This window comes from Salvelinus namaycush, chromosome 30, assembly GCF_016432855.1.
Source record: "Salvelinus namaycush isolate Seneca chromosome 30, SaNama_1.0, whole genome shotgun sequence".
Classification (NCBI taxonomy): domain Eukaryota; kingdom Metazoa; phylum Chordata; class Actinopteri; order Salmoniformes; family Salmonidae; genus Salvelinus; species Salvelinus namaycush.
The window spans coordinates 13,001,995-13,028,934 of record NC_052336.1 but is presented as its reverse complement, the minus strand read 5'-3'; the positions used below and the strand labels follow the sequence as shown (position 1 = coordinate 13,028,934).

Below are 26,940 nucleotides of genomic sequence, written 5' to 3'. Positions count from 1 at the left end.
AGCTTTTGGTCAGCGAGTGGTTCCTGGAAAACATCTGAATCGTTTTATAACCAAACACAGCTGCCGCGCCAGTGTATGTGTGTGTGCGTGACAGTGTGTATGTGTGTGTTCATCCGTATGTGGAAGAGGGAGAGAGAGTGAGGGTATCTGTTTGCTTCCCTTTCCAAAACGGAAAGAAAGAAAAAAGTTTGGTCGTCTTTTTCTCACAGTAACTTTTTTTAGGCATGAACGCCGAGACGTGCGTCTCATACTGCGATATGACATCCATGGATTCATATTATAGCCCCTCTGCACCGCAAGGTAGGGATCATCCGACGAACCCGTTTAGGACATTCCAAGCGAGTGACACCAAATACAGCCCCACTTTCCTGCCAAACAAAGGTCAGGCTTACGGAGAAAAGTCTCGGAGCCCATTCCAACAGGAGTGTCAGTCATTGGATGCCACCGCTGGGGAAGGCACCTTTAACAAATACCACCTCTTCATGCAGAGGTCTTCTTGCAAAACCCCCCCGGAAGGAGGCAAACTGCACCAAGAAAGCGGACACAACGGAGCGCTCATTCCCTGCTATGGTGAGTAAAACCACAGTTCTGTTTCGAACGAACGGAGATTTCCCGTGTCCCGTATTGTTTACTCTTATGGAAAAACCATATCAAATGACAACCGAAAGTGTGCTTGTGTTCTGTATACACTGCTCGGTGTAAATATCTGTTCACTTGACTGACTATGCCCCCAATTATGAGGGATGTTTTGCGTATTTTCTTCTTAAAGTTGGGAACGTTATGCATGTCTCCACATGCCTCGTAAACAGTTTCCTGTACGTTGAGAAATTCCTTCCAATAATCAGAACCGACGATAAAATCAAATAAATGGGTGAAGTAATCACGTCTGCTATCATTCCGGGTGTTAGGATAATATCACTAATCGCATATGAACTTTTGTCAATGCATGAGTCTTTACAAACTCAATGTGATGGACTTCACAACTTACTACCAATATTACGGCCACAACTATCCCCTGTAACACAATTACGAAGAGGCATAACCTTCCGGACTATCACGTTTTCCCTTTGACGATTGAATTAAATTAGGCTATATTTAATGCGATAATCTGCATTACAATCCTTAATATTGAATCTGAATCGGACAATTGAATTAACACGTTTTCAAGCATGAAAAATTACCGAGCGTTGAATTTACTTTAATATGGGAAATAGTTTATCAGCGGACCAATATTATTATCCCTAGTCTCTTTAAATCTATAGGCTACATACTCAATATTGTCTCACGAGCAAAAGATGTTGGGGGAGTTTGCAAATGTTAAGAATCCATCGATGACATACACAACATACACATACACACACCCACACCCACTCTCACACACACACGTTTCGGCACCTATATGATATCAAGGTAAAGATAATCCGATTCTTATAGAAAATATTGCCCAAACTGATAGCCTATGGTGAATTGAAGTTGGTGACTACAACAGCCAGATTTTTTGAACTGACAAAATAACACTGTAAAGGCCTCTAGCCTACAATAGCCTATGTGCACTCTGCAGAAACGTTGCGTTATCGTGACTTGGGTATTGGTGACCTTATAGATGTTTGTATGGCCATACAATAAAATATAACGGATCACAAGTTCTTAAACAATATTTGTTTATTTTACAATGAAATACAACCTTTAACTTTGCAACTGGAAACCCACAGTTGCGATGCATTAAATTAATATGTAATGTGAAAAAGACCTACATGCAATTCTTAATTCTTAATAAGAAATAATACCCTCTACTGATTTACCGAACTATATCTTTATGTTGAAGATATTCTGCAGAGGTCTAGCAAAGGGCACATCTTGAGCGCAGGAAGAATCCGCCCATGCTATAAATTTGACACAAATACCGCAAAATCCAGCGCTTTCTCTAACCATCTGCGAGCAGCTTGTGGGTGAGATGAAAACCCACGGACATACAGCGGCTTCTCAGATGATGAACTGGAGGGAAGCATCAAATACTGCGGTAAAAACTTTATGAAACCTCTCTCAGGAGAGTGGCTACAAGTGCTAAGAATTTTTTTAGGAGTTATTACAAATTTCAAACGTGATTCATTTGTTGTTTATGGTTGAGAAGTCAGTGACCGAAGCCAGATGATATTCGATACGTAGGCCATGAATCCTCAAGAAAATGGTTTACTTAAACAAGACTAAAGCAGTGCTAAAATTATAATAGAGGCAAAATATGCCTTAGACTTTCTGCCAAATAATTATGTCAGTCTCACGTTTCGAAGTCTCTATAAACCAATTGCTATTAATGTTTGAGTAGTTAGCTAATTTCTAAAACATGTTCATTCAATTTGGCCCAATTCTGTCTCAGGTTTAGGCTACATTTAGATCAAAGATGTCCAACGTTCCTTAATTTAAACGCACATTCTTCAAATGTTTTATTACGAAATGTAAGAGCGCATAGACATTGATCGAACCACATGATAGTTTATTGAACGCTATAGGTAACATTAACTTTAATGTAGCGCAAGAATAAGTAAAAATCACCAATTTCAATAATCCTTAATTAATCATGCTCGAAAATCAACCAAGCGCTCTGTGAGGGAAACTGAAGTATTTTTCCATTCATCTGTGTAATGTAGAACATTTAAATGTAATACCCATTACATCTGACTTATAACATAACAATAACATCCGTTTCCCGTTTTTCCGAAAAACTAAACCGACACTAAAGATGCATGCACAGTGAACGTATTGGACAGTGCTGCTAACACAAACAACATCCAAATTAAAATCAAATGCCAGATTACTGAAATTATAGAATTAAATTAGAATAGTTAACCATTTTCATCAATATACTGACTTTCGATTAAACGAATGTACAGGCTTCACCAAACCTGTTAACGATTCACTATTACAGATATTCTAATGAATATCTAGTGAAAACGACAGGAGTTCTGTCCTTCGTGAAAATGAGAAAATGGGGACACAACCAAAGAGGATATAACGAGTTGAGATATCAATATAAAAGCGAAAGCACTGAATCACTGCTGTCAAAGAGAAGACATTGATCAATTGTCTGGTCTAGCGGGCCAACGTGAGAAAAAGTACACATGAAGAAACTTTAGTTAAACTTTGCCACGCTGTTCTTACTATTGGCTAATGGCTACCATGCTGAGGATCAGGGTGATATTAATGAGGATAAAGCTGATATTATTGTTGATGACTAGACTATCATCATCATCGTCATCGTCATCATCATCATCATAACAGTAATAATATTATTATTACATAATTAAGTATTTACAGCTGAGTTACGGAGGAGGGCTGGGCACTGAAAACATGCCACTAACGTGCCAGAATAGGATTTATGTAAACCTTAATGAAAGCACATAAACCAATCAGTCTTTCCTCGCTACATAATTAGTTTAAACGGGTGACGTAACATAGCATAGCCATCAATATAAGATTTAATGATGGTCTGCTGTGCAGATGTTATCGAATCTCTTTGGTTTAATCAAATAACTTTAGACAACAACACACGAACACCAGACACTTGCTTTGTCAAGAGTATGCGACTGATCGATCACTGCTGGGAATCTATGGGAATACGACTACTACTACTGATAATAATAATAACAATAATATTAATAATAGCTAAACAATAGTTAACCATATGAGCATATTATGATGAATCAGAAGTCATTTACCGTATGCACATCTTTATTATTCAAAAAGCGACAAGTTGCCTATTATGTAGTCATTATATAGCTTCCAATATTTAGATCATTCTGAACAAGAAAATATTCACCTGAAATAAATGAGTAAATACTCTGATCCAAATTTGAACCCAAACGTGGTATGCCTATAACATTAAGGCTACAAGTTATTCAAATTAAACATAATATTCCCTTTTTCACATACTTAATTTCCAATCCTGTGTTACGGCCTTGCTTAACATTTGGTACGTAATGACTCACAGGAGAGGCGTGCGTAATATAGCGCTGAAAAGATCAGGCCAGCACATAAACCTGTAAAAAATTACGAATATGCGCGGCATATACAAAGTCAACCAATGAAAACGTATAGACACGGGCTGAAATTTGAATGATCGATGTGAAAGTGCGTTTGAATCACATAGACCTATACTAAAAAACCAAACACATTGTCATGCTTTCCTATCAACTCGGGGTCATATTTGTAATGGAATGCGTTAGTGTCCGGGGAAGAGTTTTGATGTTCTATAAACCTACCAGATCACATAGTCAATCACGAGATCTTACTTAGGGTCACGTTTTAAAGACCCCAAACCTGGTATAGGAAGCCTTATTGGTTTCGACCACAGGTATAAGTCATGGCAGGAAATTCAACGGAGACTTCGTGAGTTATTACTTCAATCAGGCTTAAGCAGGTAGGCTGAAATTCCTGGAGTCACAGTCTTTACAATATTTCCCACTAGACACCGCGGGGACCTTTGAAGATAATACCAGCGCTGTTTTCAGGAGATTTCAAGGGAGTTTGTTTCTTTTTGCGTTCAGCTGAACTTGCCGGTGGCCTGTAGTCTACATAACGTCGCACACTCGGTAGATGTAAAGAAAATGATTTCTGCTGTTAATCTCAAACAAACCGCTATAAATAATACTTAGCCTTATGATGCCTTCCTAATATATCTTATTAAAGCAATAAGTGAGCCACTAAAAAATAAAGTTTACACCAAAGGACATATCTAATATTTTACAACGGATGACACATTCGAATTCAACAATATAAGACTATTTTCTTTCCATGATAAGACCACTCAATATTGTTATATGACCTTTCAAAACAAAGGGCCCAGTAAAATGTGATGTTCTATGGCAGGGTTTCCCAAACTTGGTCCTAGGCCCCCCCCCCCTCTGGGAGCCCGTTTAGTTTTTTGTCCTAGCACTACACAGTTGATTCAAATAACCAAGTCATCATAAAGCTTTGGTTATTTGAATCAGCTGTGTAGTGCTAGTACAAAAAAACAAAACGTGCTCCCAGGGGAGGCCCAGGACCAAGTTTGGGAAACCCTGTTCTATGGTATCACAGGACCCTGGCTGGGTAGACCATGCACGTTTTTACAGTGGTTGCCCCCGTTGCAGCAGCCTTGCCTGACAACAGGTATGACTGACTCCTCAGACAGAGTGAACATTAAAGAGCAGGCAGGAAAGTCTCAGCACTACAGGAGACCTCCACCATTAATGTGACTCAGATGTACATCAGCACTTCCCCCAGTTATTTTCATACTTTCAAAGGCCAGCCCCTCGTAACCACAGGCAGTCCTTGCGTGTCCAAGAGGTGACTGGATTGTGTAACCTTGCTAAACAAGTGCCGCACACAAATACACAACATGTCCCCAATACAATATTTGGTTATGGGGTGGGTCGCAAGAGACTGAAAGGATCAGGGAATGATTTTGTGGATGTTAACATTCTGTACTGTGCTTGCACATCTTTACGTACTGTAAGAGGAAGGAAACAAATACTTTGTACCTGCAACTAAGAAATGAGGCAAAGTGAAATGTAATGTTTCGTCAAACAAATTGTAAATGACAGCTTGAACCCTTTAGATTTTCCTACAGGTTTCTTAATCCACAATTGAATTATAGTAAAAACTGTTGCTCCAAAACAGTATAGGGTAACAAATGGCATGGTTTCAACCATTCCTCCATTCAAACCTCTTAAGATGAAACAATTGGACACTTTCTACGGCCCATCAGTCCAGTTACATTGAGGTTCTCTCAGGTCCAGCAGCCCTGGACCAACAGTATGCTACATCAGGGACAACATATACAAGGTCTGTGCATTAGCAGTAGGGGAGAGCAGTCCCTTTCCTAGCCAGGTCTACATGCAGTGATAAAAGCCTGTAACTCCACTGGACTCCAGGCTCCATTAACCACTCCTCTCCTCCAGGTAGTAGGATATTTAGGGCCTGGCTCTAAACATCTCAGGGAGAGTGGACAAAATTCAACCTGTTAAAATCTGACAACAGGTGGCCTTTACATTGGGGGATTGTGTTTTTTTACATTAAAATATATAGTAGAATAGAATAAGATGGAATAATAGATCGTTTCTTGACTTGGTTTGACACACACAAACAATGCACATTGTCAGAGATAGCTATCCTTGGCTTCTCTGCCGTGTCAAGAGTGGTCAGAATACTCACTGACAACGTAACCTCCAAACTAGGAACATCAATCTCTTTATATTTTTCTTGAAGCAACAGGAGTTTTCCTCTTATGGTGCTTGACCGTCTTCCCTGAGGACAGGATACAGAGACCTTTAACTATGACTGACCTTTTTAGAAGAGCTGTACACCAAAATTCTTCAGAGAGAATTGATCTAAAACCCAAAAGAATCCAAACAGAAACGTACATTATGTTTTCGCAACAATTGTAGTCAAGATCACTTTAACTTTAACATTCCAAGTGCTTTTCCAATTAACTATTCGTGAGCTATAAACGGAGAGAGGAAGCTCCTTTGTTGTGACATTACAAGCATTTGGTATATAGTTGTGGTTACAATATTGTGTTTTCACTCAAAGAGAGGGGGGATATAGGAGGTGTGAATAAACTGTCCTGTGAGATCCTTTCAATCTAGACTGAAGCCACCAACACCCCATCTGCTGCCCTTTCTCTCTCTACCGTCTTTAGTACAGCACAACCATTTGAGCCTTTCTTTCTGTCCGTCTGTGCTGATTGATATGAGCAGCGGGTAATAGAAACCAGCCATGGAAGTGCTGCGAAGCCTGGAGAACCAGGACACACTTCAGCAGGTTGCTGACATGACTAGAGGTGACAAGGACCTAGGATCATTTTACCAGTTAACTCGTATTTTGGCACAGCAATTTACATTAAGCTCAATCTGCCGGCTGGAGTGCGACAGGGCTACATTGAACCTCGTACTCCAGGCCTTCTCTCAGCCCGGCAGTCAGATCCTCTGCTGTGTAACTAAACCCTCCATAGTTGAGGCCCTCAGAAGATGCTTACTGATCAGACGTCCAGCACATAGAATATCTCAGAAGATTAGAGTCTGTAATATCACCTACTGCGTATACATTTTCTCAGACGTTATAGTACAGTAAAAAGTTAGCATGTCCATTGGCCTGGACAGTGGCACCCATCACAAGAACTGAAATTATAAGCATGTTGATTTTTTCTATAAACTACCCATTGAATCACATTATTTCACATGGTGTTTAATAATGACAGAGTACTATGTAAGTTCACATGGGAGCTGATGTAAATCATTTTAAGAAGCCTAGATGAAATTATATATTATTTAACAAGCAGATGATCATTTTTGCTTCGTTACAAGTGATTATCAATTTGGACCACGAAGGACAATCTAGTGCTCTTTCCACATTGTATTTACTTCAGTATAACAATGCTATTGTCAGAAGTGGAATCCACATTATGCTAAGAGGACAGTGACCAACCTGTCTTTTATTATGGCATTCCCGTGCACTCGTAAAATGGATGTTTGCTTCATTGTGGTTTTTAACATCACCCGAGAGATTCAGACCTCACTGGGAAAGGAGGAGGGAACATAACGTCAACTGTTAGATAAACTGAGAGGATCTCACATTAAGAAGCCTTCCCCTCTCAAGGGGTCTCCCTCTGCATTCATTCAAATAACCTCAAATCTATTGGAACATGAAGGCTTTCTTTCCTTTAGTCATTTCAGTACAGTACTGGTTAAAACCACAGCGTACGCAGTCAAATATTATTTTACATGAACTTTGCATTACACTGGGTATTATATCTCCAACACAACTTACAGTGTTGTTACAGTTATTACTGTGTATTTACATGGGTATAAGAGCAGGGGAAAGTGTTTCCAGATATGCTAATAAGTTGGTTTCAGAAAGACAAATAGAGCTTTGTTCCTTCATCTTATGTGTAATTGTCTAACACTGTCTTGACCTTGGTTTAGTGCTAGCCAAACTGTGGAAAAGGCACTGAGTAGACCCTAGCCCAGTCTCAGGCTAGTGGAGATCCTGCCATGCTCTGGGGCCTGAGAGAGACTCTCAGACAGATGAAGAACCTTGAAGAGAGAGGGGTGATTTATCAGTGTCTCAGGCTTTATGGATACGCTCCCATAGCAGTTGTTTTTTGGCGCAGCGTGTGCACTTCACAGCAGCCTGATGGGATGAATCATCCCTCTCACTGTTTGACTTCAAAGTGGACGCTTACCTATCAGATGCTCCCAAACTACTGTAGCTGTAAGCTAGTCAGAGAGGTACTTATGGAACTTTCTCATCCGTTAGCTGAGGTTTTGTTTACGGCGTCAGGCATATGAGAGGGCAGCAGGGATATGAGAAAGGCATGGGCCTAGTGAGCACCAGCTTAGGCTAACCTTGAACTGTTTCAATGACTGCAATTGACACCATAGCCTACTCATACTGCGGTGCTATTCGTAGTGGTGTCATGGTGCTCCTGACCAGGAACAAGATCGTTTAAGAAGGACTGGTTTATATGAACTGCTGAGACTCGACTCCATCTGCCTTTGGGTAGGCGATTAGCTCTGGTTTTGCAAATGGCCGTGTAGGCAGAGGGCTTGCTAATAAGGCTCTCCCCATGCTAATGCCTTGTGGTGACACACTCACTGGTTGCAATAAAATTGATCAATGTCTCTCACATCACTTTTCATTCGTCATGATGTAGGCATGACAAAGTTTACATCTCAACACACCAGTCAGTCTCTCCATCCACTACCTGTGTTAGTTAGTGTGTCTGTATGTAACAGCCTCACAGCCAGCGGAACGGGCCGGAAGAGAGGACTTCACAGAGATGGCGGGACTTCAGAGCACAAAGCTTCCCATTATGATTCAATCCATATTTTAAGAAGGGAAAACAAACCAAATTAGAGTTACAAATAAACGCTTAGCAGAGAAAACAGCTTACACAAATTTCCTCTGCACCCTGGGTCCAGTCAAAACAGGTATCTATCAAGCCTAGACTACACACACTTAATCTCTTTTATTTATGTTTTCTAATATTTAGGGATATTTCTTTGGGTTTGGGAATATTTTGCCATTAATCGCTCTCAGTCACCGCAGGGTGTCTAATTTATAGTGTTTCTTTTAAATGCTGTGAGCTGACCCTAGCCGTCCTTTTCAATAAAGAGGCTGGGGAGGCGCCCTGTCGCTTTACTGCCAGTTAAATTACACTTTGATGTTCCCCTCTCGTTTTTGACAGCGACTTAACGTCTGTCCCCAGTGAAGGTCTGACCCTTGCTAACTTTAAGGGGTCCAGCACGGATATCCAAGGGCAGGAACTATAGTAATTTACCCCTCATAGCAAAGCTGCTATGATGATCATATCTATTACTCTAACGTAACCATCTTTTTTATTATAATTATAATTTCTTATTTTGACATTTTCTGTGGACACAACTTTTTAAAAGACTTAGAGTGCAAAATATAAAATTACGTTTGAAGACATTTTTTTGTGGGGAAATGTAGACGCTATTAAAAGGGGTTTACAAGACCCTGTGTTGCTCTGCAGGCAGGTGTGAATACTATTAGGGTTAAACTGCCAATTAGTTCTCTGGTTTAACCTCACCCCTCTTCTCTCTCACCCACTGATGAACTCTGCTTTCAGACCCTCTTGGTTTCAGCTTGGTCAGATCTGGACTGATTTAGTAGAGTATTCTGTTTCCTTGACAGTGTAAAGAATAATATGAAGATTTCAGTTCTGAACTACCTTGTACTTGGACACAGCCACAGTTCTGTATCACATCTCATTATTTCTTACTTTAAACAAACATACAAATAGCATAAGACAGCAGTTATAATACTGGAAAGGAACAGGGAAGCTATTTCAATTTTAGATCACAGCAGTTGTACAGTCACTGTAGACTTGGTATGTCAGATCCCTAACAGGGTTGGGGCAGACAAAGAACAATGGGCTCCAGACGTGCCTCTCTCCGTCAGAGAGCTGTAATTGGAACTGATGTGGAATCTTGGATCCAAAGTAAAAAAGAAAAAAATCAGTGAACACTGCTGTAGAGCAGCTTCCTCTAAATGGGAAACACGCATGCTATGAGGTTTAAATGGGAAACACGCATGCTATGAGGTTTAAATGGGAAACACGCATGCTATGAGGTTTAAATGGGAAACACGCATGCTATGAGGTTTAAATGGGAAACACGCATGCTATGAGGTTTAAATGGGAAACACGCATGCTATGAGGTTTAAATGGGAAACACGCATGCTATGAGGTTTAAATGGGAAACACACATGCTATGAGGTTTAAATGGGAAACACACATGCTATGAGGTTTAAATGGGAAACACGCATGCTATGAGGTTTAAATGGGAAACACGCATGCTATGAGGTTTAAATGGGAAACACGCATGCTATGAGGTTTAAATGGGAAACACGCATGCTATGAGGTTTAAATGGGAAACACGCATGCTATGAGGTTTAAATGGGAAACACGCATGCTATGAGGTTTAAATGGGAAACACGCATGCTATGAGGTTTAAATGGGAAACACGCATGCTATGAGGTTTAAATGGGAAACACGCATGCTATGAGGTTTAAATGGGAAACACGCATGCTATGAGGTTTAAATGGGAAACACGCATGCTATGAGGTTTAAATGGGAAACACGCATGCTATGAGGTTTAAATGGGAAACACGCATGCTATGAGGTTTAAATGGGAAACACGCATGCTATGAGGTTTAAATGGGAAACACGCATGCTATGAGGTTTAAATGGGAAACACGCATGCTATGAGGTTTAAATGGGAAACACGCATGCTATGAGGTTTAAATGGGAAACACGCATGCTATGAGGTTTAAATGGGAAACACGCATGCTATGAGGTTTTAGCAGAAGGGACTGAGGAGTTTATTGTCTGCTTGCTTCCAAGTGTTGTATCAGGGATGCTGAGATCTAGGTCTGTATAACAGGTAAAAGGTGAAAATGAGAGGGGGGTTGTAACCACTGATAAATTACAGCAGCATGTCAGAACATATCCTGGCATAGAGACAGAAGTGTCTTTCCTTTATACAGTATATAACATATCATACTTTCACTAAGCCAAAATATGATTGTGTAATCCGATCAGCTAAGGTGAAAGTGTCTGAGTATCAGTTATCTTCAGGAAAATCCACCATGATGCTCATTGGAAATGTCTTTCTCCCCAATCAGTGATCATGAAATGTAGTGAGGAATGCCACTCTGACATTGCTCATCCTAATATTCATACATTGGTTAATTCCATTATTTTACTTTTAGGTTGTGTGTATTGTGTGTATTGTGAATTGTTAGATATTACTGCACTGTTGGAGCTAGAAACACAAGCATTTCGCTAGATCCGCAATAACATCTGCTAAACATGTGTATGTGACAAGTACAATTTGATTTGATTTGATGATACTGTATTTCTGAAATACTTTAGTGATGACTACTTTTAGTGATGACTGATAAGCTCTTTACCTCCATAGGAGAGTTGGAGAAAATATTGCCTCTGCGATTTCAGAAGGACCTCTCCATGCCAATTACTCTCAGTGGGCTTCTTGCTACAGGCATATCTCCTTCTATCCGTCTTTTACTAACCCAACTCTGTTAACAGGAAGAAACAATTCAACATTAGCCTTTAATGGCTGTGTTCACTCAGGGCTCCCCCCACTGCATGGGTATCTTGACTGACATTATTTGCAGTAAGACTTTCTCATGATCCTCATCCATATGACCCAGCCCCCGGAAGGGCCCACTGCTGTTCACCTTGGGCAGTGGAGAATGCCTTGCCTCGCAGCCACGGCCCAGCGCACGGATAACAAGCGGGAGATTGTCACAGTACCCTGCCCCTGCCAAAAACCATCAATGACACAGGGCATAAACAAGAGTCTTTGATCAGCTGCAGAGAGCCCTTGATTTCAAGCAGCCTGACAGCCTTGCCTTGTTGAGACCATCGGTGCAGGGCATATGATGAGGGAATAACTAGAAATGATTACGTTTTGGTAAATGCGTTGAGCTCGCTCGTCTCAGGCTTAACAGGATGTGTCAGTCCTGGGCAGGCAGCAGGCAATGTGGGAGCCATTATACCCCTGGCCAGGGCCCGGGCCCCTGTCGATGCTGCCTGCCTGCCTGACAGTCCACAGTGACCAGGGTGCTTGGCAGCAGCCTGGAGAAGGCAAACTGACACAGCCAGAGAGAGTGAGCATGCTGCTGAGACGGCTCAAATCAGACCCTCACAATTATTTACCAACACCAGGAGTAATCTTTTTCCTCATATCCAACTCTGAGGGAAAAGCTCTAACTTATAGTATGACAATAACAGACAGAATGAGAGTTGGAGGTTTTGAGAATCAGACGGGTGAAACATAACAGTGCAACAGTGATTGGTATAAGTGAACAACTTAATTACAATATTATGGTAGGAAGAGAGGCTTTCCCTAAGTGTGGCCCCTGGAGTAAACAAATCCTACAGCACAAGGCTTCTATTTCTCATGGTGTCATTGACTGTTATGCGGCTCCCTTTAACCAAGTCCTTGAAAGGTGTGTAGGGCGGGGGACCGAGGGTGTGTGTATCATCAGATGAGCTATCAGGTCCCCTCACCTTGCAGCACATTACCCAACAAGGCTCTGTGTGGAGGGCCGGAGGGCATGCTGCCCTGCTGTGTTGAAAGCAGTACGCACACCAGAAGCTCACATGCACACCTACACCCCCTGGCTCTAACTTGACAAGGCTTTACCCCAGCCTCAGATAAGAAATGAGCACATCCCAACCCTGGGCTCCCTAAAATAACTCCCTGTCTCTTAGAGCTAAGCTAAACAGAGGGGAGCGTAGTGCCTGGACTCACCACTAGACCGAGCCAGAGGGGACGTCACCAAGCAGAGGGGTTGAGAAGCAGATGTGAGGTTTGGCTTGGACCCCAAACCATATTCTATACACCCTTGAACAGCCTAGAGCCCAAGGGGGAGGGTTTGCAGTTCATGTGAGTGAGTATGACAACACATTGCCTTCCCAGGACCCTAAACAAACCCCTTAATAGAAGCCGTAATGGAGAGAGTTTAATGATCCACAGGAAGGGAGGGCAGTAAGGGCACAGAAGATTGGCACTATTGTGGAATAATGAACGAACGGCACACTGGCACAGACAGCATCATGGGAATGTATGATCAGTAGGCTGACTGAGGTTTCACGGATAGGCTGCTGTGTGTGTTTCCCCTCGCTACAAATTACCGTCCAGCAAATTGCCACTGACACTCTTGTTGCCGGGTTAGTTTGGTCGTGTTACTAAGTGAGCTTCAGCTTGCAGCCACACCACAGACCACGCCCGGCCCACGTGTCTGCGTTAAAGACCTGAGTTACCCCAGCGTAAGACCTGACTCCAACCCCAACCATACTGAGAGAGAGAGCGAGAGAGACGTGAAAACCTGTAATTTTCTATTATTTTGCAATTACTGCCTGCCAGGGTGTCTGTTTCCATGATTTATGAGCAGCGGTATGGAGGGAGTGTTCTGGGAGTCACACAGCTTACACATACACTCCTAACCACACCATGAACCAGAGTCCAGACCTGGAACCAGCTGTCCAGGGAGCTTTCAAAGAACAACATGCTGCAAGAGTCATTTAATCCTTGTGCTAGTGCTATATAATACTGTAAACACAGTCTAAATGAGTTTTCTGTTGCACATCAGTCCCAAAACATAGGGTGTCAATAATAACCACATCCATAATAATTGAGCACAGTACGAGATATATTGTGTTCTAACACCTTCCTTCTCTCATCCTCTCTCCAGGTAAAGACAGCTCAGGACTGACAGACTCTGACCTGACCCCGAACTCTGACCCCTCTGGGATGGACGGCAGCTACCTGAGTGTGAAGGATCAAGGCGTGAAGGGCCCCTCGGACCGACCGGGCTCGGACATGGCCAGCCCCATGGACAAGGGCGAGGGTGAGAGCAACAAGGGCAAGAAGAGGCGTAACCGCACCACCTTCACCAGCTACCAACTGGAGGAGCTGGAGAAGGTCTTCCAGAAGACCCACTACCCAGATGTGTACGCCCGTGAGCAGCTGGCCCTCCGGACTGACCTGACTGAGGCCCGGGTACAGGTAAGACTGGCTCATCTGAGAGGAGCTCTACTGCTAACCGCTACTTACTCAGGTCCTGTGAAGATCTGGGACTTCAGTCTAGCAGTATCACCTTCATTACACATCAATAACAGTTATGATCACCGTTATAAACAGAAGCACAATTCGTAGAGTTCTATACTTGAGCATCCTTTACTTTAGGCCACGACTGGCCAAACAGGAACAAGGACCAACGCTATCTCGAATCAGGTGGCAGCTGTTAGTTATTGAGAGGACTTGAAGAAAAACCGGAGCAAGCCAATGACTAGGAGATTGTGGATAGAACCACAATAATCCCTCAACATCTGTGGCTTTGGAGAGATAACGTCGCCAAGACACCAGGGTGAGAGTGAGATTTATCTGGTAATGTGGGAGTAGGGGCCAACGCAGGGCAGGAGGCCCCAAGGGGCTGAGGCTGGAGCTGGGCCTCATATGTTCACTGTCAAGAGAGCAGACTTTCATTCACATATGAAGATACTCGCTTGGTTCTGCTCAGCTCCACACCCTAGCCTGCACCTGAACCCCTGGACTTCTGAACCTCTGAACTGAGCTCTGTAAGTGGCTAACCAGGCCGGGGCTACAAACATACAACCTTTGACCTTTGATTTACATATAATCCGTCAATGACTACAGCCGCATTCCAGCATTGGTGGATAGCTGATGAGACTCCCCTCGTTCGGAACACAGACACAGACACGGACATACACACACACACGTGTGCACACGCAAAGTCTACCAAAAGCCCTTGGATTCATAGTGTTTTTCTTTCATTAACATCCTGTTCAGGAAGAATGTGTCCCTCCCGTGGTCTCGGGGGTAGGTGTGAAAACCTTCCCGAGTCTCTGGTAAGTTGTGAGGTTCGCAGCAGCCATCATGCACTATTCCATAGGAAACATGCCACGATATACAGTACAATACCAACACCAATATCTGTAAATTCAAACGTCATGTGAAAGTAGAGAGCAAGTGCTCTGTGAAAGAGTCTGAGGGATGAGATCAGGCTGGATCTTTATATGACATGTGCTGGCGCAGTGGCCAGAAACCCCTCAGAGTAAAACACAGGAAGTCCCTGAAGCCAGAGGGTTGTAATTCAGCCTAGAGCTCTCTCTCTCTCTCTCTCTCTCTCTCTCTCTCTCTCTCTCTCTCTCTCTCTCTCTCTCTCTCTCTCTCTCTCTCTCTCTCTCTCTCTCTCTCTCTCTCTCTCTCTCTCTCTCTCTCTCTCTGTCTCTCTCTGTCTCTCTCTGTCTCTCTCTGTCTCTCTCTGTCTCTGTCTCTCTGTGTGTGTGTGTCTGAAGGTATGCTATTCCTCTAGCTATAAGAGGGCTGGTACAGCTGGGCCTTTTACAGCCTAAGTTCTCCCACTGGCCCTCTTAAACCATTCAAGTTAAAAGATAAAAGACACAAGATGCCTCATCAGTCAAAGAACAGGACTTTCTGCTCTTTACTCAGAAAAAAGGAGCTCTGCATCTAAAGTGGACAAACTGTTCAACTAAATCCACAAAATTTTGTGCTGCTAAAAATCTAATAGAACTGTGAGTTTTTGTTGATTGGAATTCCACTGAGATTTCAGTTTTGTGGTTGTCAATAGATTTCCAAACAAATACTTCTTGATCAAGGTAGTGTTTTTCAGATTGTAACTGAAGTACTCTCTCTTTAGTCCACTTAACGGGACAGAACAAGAGGAGCTTGTAAACTTGCCTGACTTTAAACGTTAGCCAGAGAAATGTTTGTTTTTTCTGTCTACTGGTTTCAAAGGGAGGAAGTCATATGCACTCCAGATACATCTACTCAAGTTGAGCTCTGAGTCATATGCACTCCAGATACATCTACAGGTCACAGGTCAAGGGTTTCAATAACATCACATCTCTCAGACTACCTTGCTGTCAGCTCACAGCTCTGAGGCTGCTGGATATGGAAATATTTTTATTTAACAAGGCAAGTCAGTTAAGAACACATTTTTATTTACAATGACAGCCTACGGGGAAACAGTAGGTTAACTGCCTTGTTCAGGGGCAGAACAACAGATTTTTACCTTGTCAGCTCAGGGATTCGATCCAGCAACCTTTCAGTTACTTGCCCAACGCTCTAACACGCTGTCACCCCAAAGGACCAAACTACAGACCTTAGTTAAGATAAAACAGGACAGCCACCCATCAGAAAGCATAATAACAAACAATGTAAATATGATATTAGATATTGAATGTTGTGCTCACTCAGCTGGGTAACTATACAAGGTAGAAATACTTAGTCATTGTGTACCACCATTGTGTACTATTTGCAGGTCCATTTGGGCCTTGCTATAGTATGGAAACAGCAGTGGCAGACGATCAATCCTCAAAGCTGGTCTCTGACTTCAAAGTGGCTGTATCCCCATGCAGCTTCCCTCCCAGGACAGTTTGGCATTTCTCTGTTCTTTCTCTCTGTGCTGGAACATAACTAAAGCCTCATAGTAAGTCTCTAAGCTACTTTAGCTGTCAACGTCTTTACCAATTACTGCCACTACCCAGTGAGCACAACACAAACACTTAGCTCTACGGAACAGACCCTGTCTAGGGAGAAGTCGGACAGAAAGCACAAACAAACCGTATCTGCTGGTAGATAGATACTTACTGTCCCAACATGATCAACAACTCTACTGGTGGATCACTGTCAAAAGACACAAAGGGAGAAGGTGCATGTGAACCAAGGAGTGAGTCCATCCAACTATCACAGCGTAATGTTTACAATCTCTTCTCCACGTCATTTATCATTGTAGTTGAAGAGGGGCTTCATTGGCAATAGAAGCTAGTGACTATTTGGGTTGTATGAGACTGTTGAAAGAAAGACATGAAGACAGAGAGAGAAGGAAAGAGACAGATGACAGCAGTGAGAGGAGAGGAGAGGTGAGGAGGTAGCATAGCTGTCCTTCTCTCTTGTCTGTGTGGCTCCTCTGGGCTGGAGGGGGAGCATCGGAAAGCCAGGGGTTTAGGTGTCAGGAAATTAAACATAAAATGAAAACAAGCTCTGGTTTGAACATTCTCCCATGTCACTTTTCAATTTCCCAAATTCCCTACTCAGATTTAAGGAGGGAGGAAGAGTGTGAGTGAGTGAAAGAAATAATAAATGGAAGAGGAGAGATAGAAGTAATGTCAAGGGTGCAGAAAGAAAAAGGGGGATTAATTGGCTAGTTATTGTGCTCTCTCAAAAAAAATGCTGTGATACCATATACTGCTCATATATTTTCTGTATCAGTGTAATCAGTGAGTAAAGCTTTCTAAACAGACGATGTGAAGCTGAGGGACAGTGCTCTCTGTGCTCTGTGCCTTGACATGAAGTGCAATCAGAGTCAGGCTGATATCAGGTTACCCAGCTCTGAGATAGGTCCTATGACGTTGTGTGGGGGAGGGCGCCAGGCCTAAGCCCATCTGAGACTGACTCTATTCAGATCACTTTCACCAGCTTTGATGGAAATTTAAACACAATAATGCTTTCAATAAACAACCGTTTTAGGCTCAAATGTCAAAGGTAATTGCAGCACACTTTTGTCATGAGAAAATTGCTCTGTTCCTGTCAGAAGACAAAGAAAGGGAGGGAAGGGTCTGTGAACGTTTTGAGTACTCAAGTGAAAACCTCCTCTCCACATTGTCTGTATTAGAGGCCTAGAGATCCTTCCTTTCTGCTCTCCTCTCCTCTCTGATTGCCCACCCGCCCAGGGAATCAGACCAACAAATGTATTACTTCACCTTCTTTTTAAATACAGTATACCTCTGAAAGTGTGTGTGTGTGTGTGTGTGTGTGTGTGTGTGTGTGTGTGTGTGTGTGTGTGTGTGTGTGTGTGTGTGTGTGTGTGTGTGTGTGTGTGTGTGTGTGTGTGTGTGTGTGTGTGTGTGTGTGTGTGTGTGTGTGTGTGTGCGTACGTACGTGTATGTGTATACTTGGTTGACGGAGATGGAAAATTGTACGGCAGTGGCTGTGTAAACCACAAACTGATTGACCAAGGCTCATCTTCAGAACCAAGTTCCAACTCTGTGACAAATCAAGATTGCAAAATAAAGGAGGCTCCCCCTTTAAATAGGCCTCCACTTCACGAATCAATAAGTAGATGGAGTTAATCTGAGCGGCAGAGGGATCACAGGAAAATGAATTTCTGGCTGCTTTTGAGACTATAAGCTTAAGAATAGTTTGCTTTATCTACAGAGCAGCACATACGTTCACTTTTTTCCACTAAGAGTTTCGGCACATTAATGTCTGTGCAGATAGAACAGTCGCTTTGGCTGTGATCCTCAGAACCCTTTTTCCATACAGAAAATAATAGTGTTATTTGTATCTATCAGAAAGGCATTCTCCTGAGATGTGGTGGAAAGTTTAAAGCTTCAGGCTTACTGGGTCCAGTACTATCTCCGCCCAGGCCCCCACTGACTCCCCCACTCCCCCATCTCCCCTCCACATCTCCCCCTCCATCCCAACCTCCTGCTGCTGATGGCGCTGATAGGAGGGGAACTCAGAGGAGGCCTTCACAATGCCTGTCAACTCCCCCAGACGTTAAACTCCAGCCAGGTCTCTGCTTTCTCTGAGAGAGGGAGACTGTAAAAAATAAGCCATGCACACAGGCTCAGGGCTGAGGGGAAGAGAGTCCCCTTCTCTGCGATTCCCCTGCCAGGCCAACCCTGGAGGTTCCTGTTTCTCAGGTGCCTGGCAATGCTGCTGTACAGTGTTTGCCCGCAGTTCAAAGAGCCTCACGGACGCACTGAGCCCCAGGCTTGAGAGACACATGGCAGTCTCTTTCCTCCCCTTATAGCCAAAAGACACAGAACAGCACCACAATTATAATCACAACAGTGTTTGTGCAAGTTATGTGCTTTGTATATTATACTATATTAGACCGACATATTATTTTAGTTCTATTGGATGTTCAGGGAAAAACATGTATGACTGACTATATTCTTCTTTCAATTTTGACCTATGCTCAAAATGTTTTACTATATGTATCTAGGGATCTTATGTGACTATGTGACTCAGTCCTGACCTTTGCCCAGCAGGTGTGGTTCCAGAATCGCCGAGCCAAATGGAGGAAGAGGGAGCGCTTTGGTCAGATGCAGCAGGTTAGGACACACTTCTCCACGGGGTACGAGCTGCCTCTTCTAGCCAGACCTGAGAACTATGCACAGGTAATAATAATTAATAATACAATCATTGAATTTATTTACTGTATATAGCGTCTTTTCAAATGCTCAAATAAAATGCTTGGGCCTCCCGAGTGGTGCAGTGGTCTAAGACAGTGCATCGCAGTGTTAGCTGGGCCACTAGAGATTCTGGGTTCGAGTCCAGGCTCTGTCGCAGCCGGGCCGCGACCGGGAGACCCATTAGGCTGCGCACAATTGGTCCAGCGTTGTCCGGGTTAGGGGAGGGTTTGGCCAGCAGGGATGTCCTTGTCCCATGATGCACTAGCAACTCCTGTGGTGGGCCGGGCACAGTGCACGCTGACACGGTCGCCAGGTGTACGGTGTTTCCTCCGAGACCTTGGTGCGGCTGGCTTCCAGGTTAAGTGGGCATTGTGTCAAGAAGTAGTGCGGCTTGGTTGGATCGTGTTTTGGAGGACGCACGGCTCTTGACCTTCGCCTCTCCCGAGTCCGTACGGGAGTTGCAGCGATGAGACAAGACTGTAACTACCGATTGGATACCACGAAATTGGGAAGAAAAAAAATTATAAAAAGTAATAATGATAATAAATTAAAAATTAAAAAATGCTTACATAGTAAGGAGGAAACTCTCCTCAACCACCACCAATGTGAAACGCAGCAACCATTTGTGCCAGAACGCTCACCAGCCATCAACTGTCATGGTGGAGAGGTGAGGTAGGTCTTGGAGGAGCAGAGAGTGGGGTTACTTACATCTTCTGGATGTTACAGACAAAGGATTTGAGAGAGCAGTTCAAGTTGAGGGGGAGGCCTTTCTCTGTGATGCATTGACAGATCAGCAGGCCCAGATGAGGCAGCTCCCCTTCCTGTTCTCTCCTCTCTCTGTCTGCCCCCCAGAGAGTGAGGTCAGGCTGGCTCCAGTGACAGGCCAGACACACCCTCACATAGACCCAGAGAACCCCCCATGTATTATTCATCTGCACAGAGGGTCAGAGGGCAGGTGTGTGTGTGTGTGATACTGTGGAATGCAGCTCTGTGCACATCTGGCCACTCCATGCGAGCCTCCAGCACCACTACCCCGGCCCCCCATCTCAAACACTCCCACACCCACATCCCTATCAGCTCCCTGACCCCCGCAGCTCTCTCTCTGTCTGTGGAGGAGGGTGACAGGAAGCATGGAGATTACTAAGACAGCCAGGCAAGGTGTTGAAGGACTGAGGTAGGAGGGAAATGTCTTTCCCTTCAACTTATGTACCGACCTGCAGCAACACTCCAATAGAGTTTTCAACGTTCAAATATCAGGCTATGGATAAGTAGACCATAATGTGAACGTTGCTCCACAGAGTTGATAGGTTAATGAATCATTGAAGTCGATTTGACAGACTATGGTGGGTATCGTACACTTCTTGATCTTTATAACCTTCAAAGCGTTTTACCATAAAAGGTCTACCTCGTCTTTAGGCCATTGAGCGTGCCGGGCGAAATACCAAGGAAGAGACAAGTGGAAGCTGGTGCACAAGATAACCATTTTTTGGGGGGGTGAGCGTTGTAGACTGATGAACTTCACCGAGGAAGCAAAACATGACAATAAATAATTGTACAACTTGTGCTGTATTGCATTAGTATCCTCGGTTGGTTCTTTTGTTTGTAAACAGGATGTCAAACACACACCACATCCTTCATTCTGCAATAATCATATTCAGTCCACAGAGGGTGTCTGAAAAAACTAAGCACTGACTCACCCACATAGTTTTGGTATTTAAAGTGACCCTGTCCTCTCTCTACGTTTCAGATACAGAACCCATCATGGATTGGTGGTGGCAGTGGAGCGTCCCCTGTACCAGGCTGCGTAGTGCCCTGTGACTCAGTCACGTCCTGTATGACCCCTCACCCTCACTCTGGCAGCGGCGTATCTGATTTCCTGGGCGTCCCGAACCCTGGGGGTCACATGGGACAGACACACATGGGCAACCTGTTTGGGGGTCCTGGCATGGGGTCAGCGATCAACGGGTATGATCTGAACAGCATGGACCCGGACCGCAAGTCCTCCAGCATCGCCGCCTTGCGTATGAAGGCCAAAGAGCACAGTGCAGCCATCTCCTGGGCAACATGATGCCTCAACAGCAGCAGGACAGGGGCCTCTGGGAACCCCACCACGTCCAATCCAAGCCAAAGCAGAGAGGGGAGGCAGTCTGTGCTACTATAACAGAAATATTGATAATCTAAAATAATAATGATGATAAAAGCCATAGCAAATTGCTGAAGATGAGAGAAAAGAGACTAACAAATCTGGACAGTGCACTTCTTTATTTTGTGTCTCTGATGGGAGAGACCAGTGGACATCAGAGATGAACAACAGTCAGTCAGTCAGTCAGTCAGGTAGTCAAAGCATGAGGTGAGAGGCAGGAAATCAAGAATTAGACCTATCCTTAACGAGACAAATGAATTGGTTGCTTGTTGGAAACAATGTGCTGGTTATACAGTAGCTATAAACTAAAACACAACAAAAATAACAAAAAAAGCTGAATAGATTTGAACCAATCCCTGCACTTATTCAGTTAATACAGGTAATGCTGTTTGTACAGATATTGAGATGCGTCCGCTAACACACCTGCTATTGAGTGTCAATATAGCTTTTTCTGTTCAGGTGTTATTATACTTTCTTGTTTTCCGGTATTTAAATTTTAAGTGTGTATTTCTTTATTCATTTTGATCCTGGTTTTGTCACAGAATCCCTTGTCCCTTTCTGTCAGACTGTGTGCAAGTGCAACTGTTCTCTCCACATAAACTGCAAACTGATATTCACACACATACATTGGGCCTGATTTGGGTCTGTGTGTACATTTGGGTTTCCTAAGGTCATTTTGGTCAGCTTTACTTCAAGGAGAGGGGTGTAGGTAACGGTCAAGACCAAAGCCGATTCATCTCCGTCAGACTAACTGAAAGAGTGCTGATAAAATCAGTCATATTCTTCAGTTTGGGAAAGAGGTAAACCATTTCAAAGGTAGCTTACTGTTTCTGGTTTGCATGGTCAGCACTAGCATACTTTAGGTTGGTGCTACCTTCCAACATTTAAATGTCAGATATAAATCCAGGTTTGTTTAAATGCGGGCAGACGAAGAGCCCTACTTGCCCCGCTGATGGGCCGTCACTGAGCCAAAGAGGGACGGGGACGAGGAAGTGGTGTGTGTGAGTGTGAGTGTGAGAGAGGTGCACAGCAGGCCTGCTGGGGGCTACAGGGTCTGAGAGCACCAGACAGGCTCAGCTCTGTTTGCAGGAGGAGATTCAAAGTGGACATGCCATTTCCTCCCTTGGCATTTCCTCACCTCACATTTCCACCTAGGGAGTTACAGGAAAAGTGCCCTCCAGTCCCTTTGCCAGAAATAGCACCCAGCGGCAGCCTTGAACAGCAGAGAGGCAGTGTAGATTATATAGACAGTTTTTGAGGGAGGATAATAAAATGGTGACTAGTTCAGTGGTCAGTGGTCAATGTTGACCACTGTCTCTTTTCATGCAAAGCCTCACTATAGTGGGATGGTATTCTCAATGGAGAACCTTTGGTGCTTTTGTTAGAAGTATTACTTTGTCTCCACACAAAATAAGCCGTCAGTCAGTTTTATACTGGGAACCCCAGGTCTCTTTCCACTTGGAGGAGACTTGTGAAGTGAATCCCTGTGAAACAGTTTGTTGAGGCAGAGGAGGGCTGTGAATTGGCTGCAGGTCATGATGGACTTGGGGGAACGTGTACTGCACAACTTTATTCCATCTCTCACTCACGGTTTATTTTCCTCTTGGAGAGAGCCATCAGTAGGCACTTAGCAGCTCCACTCTGTTCCTAAACCAATGTGCTCTTATGCATCTCTCAGTCCCAGATGCAATGTATGGCCTTTCGCTGTTAGAGACACATGTAAGTTCAATGCTGAATTTCCTGAAGGTGTGTAAAGAATGTGGAGAGGCTGCGTCCCATGAGAGCGGTGTCAGAGTAGCAGGCTGTCATAAAGACTGGATAGCACTCTAGCAGAGCTCTGAAAGAGCTAAGCATCTAGCAGCCATATACATCTGCCCTGCCAACCCAGTGCAATTCATTCTGCTCTCAAGACCTTATTTCCATGTTTGCATCAACATGATCACTTTACCAATGACAGTAGAGATATGTTGTTAGAAATTCCTCATTCTCCGCGGTCTGCTGTCCTCCTGACAGCTTTAGCATGACGACTTGAGTTGAGCAGGCTGAATTTTGAGCCCGGCTTCATTAACTTTTTGGCATAGGGTCTGAGCAGGACCATTTCAAGAAAAACCACCAGCATGCCAGGATGAGGATCCAATTACAGCCCCCCGGCAACAAACAGATTGCCCCCCCCCCCCCTCCTAGCCCCCCCCGGCAACAAACAGATCCCTACCCTTATAGTCCCCCGTCCAATCCCCATCCCCCCCGTCCCGTCCCTGGCAACAAACAGATCCTCCTGTCCCACCCCTTATAGCCCCCCCAGGGAACAACCGGATCCCCCGTCCCTGCACCTCAGTGTGGACATGGAACAATGTGGGGGGCAAACTGTATTCCGTGCTTTCAATGGCTCCATGTCACGATTTGCGGAGGTGACAGAAATAGTAGACCTGTTCCATCATCTTATGCATTATGGGCTTTCAGTTTTCCCAAGGTCCCATTTGGATCAAGTCAAAACAAAAGGTCTCATAGATTTGAAGCCAAATATGATACCCCATGCACCTTAAGTGGAGAATACATCTCTAATTCACCAACACAAGCCTCATTATTTCCCCTTTCACTAGGTAGCTCTGCTAGGATATAGTATTATGTATGATCCAGGATGAACTGTCAGCATCTGCACTAGGTAGCTCTGCTAGGATATTGTGGTATGTAGGATCCAGGATGAACTGTCAGCATCTACACTAGGTAGCTCTGCTAGGATATTGTGGTATGTACGATCCATGATGAACTGTCAGCATCTACACTAGGTAGCTCTGCTAGGATATAGTATTATGTACGATCCAGGATGAACTGTCAGCATCTACACTAGGTAGTTCTGCTAGGATATAGTGTTATGTACGATCCAGGATGAACTGTCAGCATCTACACTAGGTAGCTCTGCTAGGATATAGTGTTATGTACGATCCAGGATGAACTGTCAGCATCTACACTAGGTAGCTCTGCTAGGCTATAGTGTTATGTATGATCCAGGATGAATTGTCAGCATCTACAAACAGTGGATCAGAAACCCTTTCCAAATGACGACTCAGATTGGATCCAGTTTTACATGGCAGTTCAAGCCTAATGCATGAACATACTGCTGACAACATGACTTGTCTCTCAGTGTTTGGAGGTGCTCCTCTGAGATTTGGAGATGGGGCCCCTGTGCTCTCATAGGCCGCTCTAAGGGGTTGCTGGGAGTGCGAACGGGCCGCGGCGTTCCGGTGTTCTGGGAAAAGGACAGTGCACACAGCTGCGCTCAGGGGATAAATGCAAAACAAACATGCCTCGCGCATGCTTCTCCTCAGCTGTCATGGCTCCATTTTCAAAGAAGCCCCCACACTGCACTAGGGCTCTCTCTTTCGCTCCTCTGGCCGAATGCCTGCCCCTCCGGCACTACGGCCATACACAGCCGCACAGCCAGGCTGCAGCCTTTTTAATTAACACTGGGACATCTGTGGACAGGGATTCTTTCTGGGATTGTGTGACAGAACAGACAGAGCCACCCGTGGCCCTGTGCTTCAGGTTGGCCTATAGCTGTCTCTGACTAGGGCCTGTAGGGTTTACAGTGCTGGGTTGGGTGCTTCTCAGAGCTCAAACACACATGAAGCTCAGGTCGACACAGAGTTGATTTGTTTACCTTTTTCGTCATGTTTTTGAAAACATTTGAATTTCTTTATTTATAGACATGTTCTGTTATCTGCAGTTCTCTATTGATTGAGAAGGACAAAACCGAAAGCTCAGTGTTAAAGACTGCAGAAACGTACAAGCCCATATGAAGCCTTCTTGGATGAATCACAGGTTAATATGTAAATATTCTCTTTCTCATCTACCCTAATCGAGGCACAGCTTGCCTTAGGGCCTTAACTGATCAGATATGCAGAATTTAAGTAGTTGCGAAACGGCTTGTATATCAGCTCATCCTGTTGTAGCCTGCAGGGGTCCCAGTCTGTCCCTCGGTGATGATGTCACCTTTCACACCACCCCTATCATTTCTAAACTACTGAAGCAGGGCAATAAAAATAAGTAAATACTTATTATAATATAAAACTGTGTGTTGTGTGTGCATGTAAAAAAAAAAGTTTTAAATGTAAATTGGACTGATTTACAGTCATTTACAAAGACCCTTGAAATGTTACTAATTTGATGTAAAGTATTGCTTTATCTTTGTGAGATACTTGTGGGTTGGTTTTTGAGTGATCCTTCTGAAGGGGGTGGGTGTTCTTGGTTTGTTGAGTTTCCAAGTATTTTGAAAGGTTTTTGTGGCTTTAAGCTATATTGTACGGCTTTTTAATAATGATGGTATACTTTTACTTGTGTTCATGTTCTCATATATATTTTGAGTTACTATAGTACAGTAAGTTATTGCACTTACATAATACTTTAGAAAATTATTTTACAAGCATTGAGAGCAAAACTGTTGTTCATCACATACTTATTTAAGAAACACACACACACACACACAAAAAAAAAACTGCATCAACTACAAATTGTTTTAATGGATAATTGAAGTGCAGCTTCAATTGTCACGAGTAATTTCATATTGTTCCCACCAATTCTTTAAAGGTCCAGTGCAGTCCAAAATGTGATTTTCCTGGTTTTATATATTCCACACTATGAGGTTGTAATAATACTGTGACATAGTGAAAATGATAATGGCCTTTTAGTGTAAGAGCTGTTTGAAAAGATTGCATGAAATGTCAGCCTGTTGTGGTGGGATGGAGTTTTGGCCTACCTGGTGTCAACACCAGGCGGTACAATTAGTTAATAGACCATTAAGAAAGAGAGTTACATCCTGCTCTGCCAATAACAGCTGGTGTTCAGTTCTCCCCTCCCCACTCAGACCACTCCCAGACAGTCTAGCAAAATTCTTGCTTGAGAAATTGCTCTTTGCTAAGAAGTTGTTTTTGCTTATTTTTGACCATTTTAATTGAAATCACAGTAAGGTACTTTACTGTTACCCTGAAATAATTTAATATTGCGATTAAAAAGGCCTCATTGGACCTTTAAACAAACAATAAAACACATTTAGTCAAGGTCAGCGCTCAATATTTGACAATCTTTCTATGCTGTTGTGTGGTGTGAATGATACTACTGCAGAAGGATTCCTATTCTCACGGAAAGGTCCTACATTTAAAGACTGGGATGTTTTTAGGATGGCAACTCCAAGGATTAATTAAGAGTAGCAGTTTTCACAATGTCCTGCAGCAATGGGCAACAACATCTGACCGTAATAATAATGGAGATTTTGGGGATTCTGGTGTTGTTCTGTTTTGACTGATGTCTATATAATTAGGATGGAGGGGTGGGAGGGCCATCAATAAAAATCTAGTGTAAAAAAAGAAAAAAATTAACACGTCCATCTTCTTGTATTACATATCATCTACCTCATATGTTTCATGATTGCATCAGCTACAGTGACAGCCTAAAATCCCTCTGTATTTCAGACATGAGGGCTGAAATGAGATCGCACAGCCTCCAAGAATTTCACGCTAATTGAAGT

The 26,940-nt window shown here is 43.5% G+C and overlaps 1 protein-coding gene across 1 annotated transcript; it reads left to right on the top strand.

Annotated features, from left to right (window-relative positions):
- The first annotated feature begins 224 nt into the window (after nt 1-224).
- LOC120024957 (homeobox protein aristaless-like 4) lies at nt 225-21,344 on the top strand. Its single transcript, XM_038969344.1, has 4 exons — nt 225-570; nt 13,783-14,096; nt 19,133-19,261; nt 21,024-21,344. The coding sequence occupies exons 1-4, from the start codon at nt 225-227 to the stop codon at nt 21,342-21,344; spliced, it is 1,110 nt and encodes a 369-aa protein (XP_038825272.1).
- Nucleotides 21,345-26,940: the final 5,596 nt, after the last annotated feature.

Bases quoted from the DNA above. Each gene is read 5' to 3' on its own strand.
- LOC120024957 (XM_038969344.1), top strand. From the start codon at position 225: ATGAACGCCGAGACGTGCGTCTCATACTGCGATATGACATCCATGGAT. The intron at 571-13,782 runs GTGAGTAAAACC...TCCTCTCTCCAG, and splicing joins AGCGCTCATTCCCTGCTATG to GTAAAGACAGCTCAGGACTG. The intron at 14,097-19,132 runs GTAAGACTGGCT...TTTGCCCAGCAG, and splicing joins TGACTGAGGCCCGGGTACAG to GTGTGGTTCCAGAATCGCCG.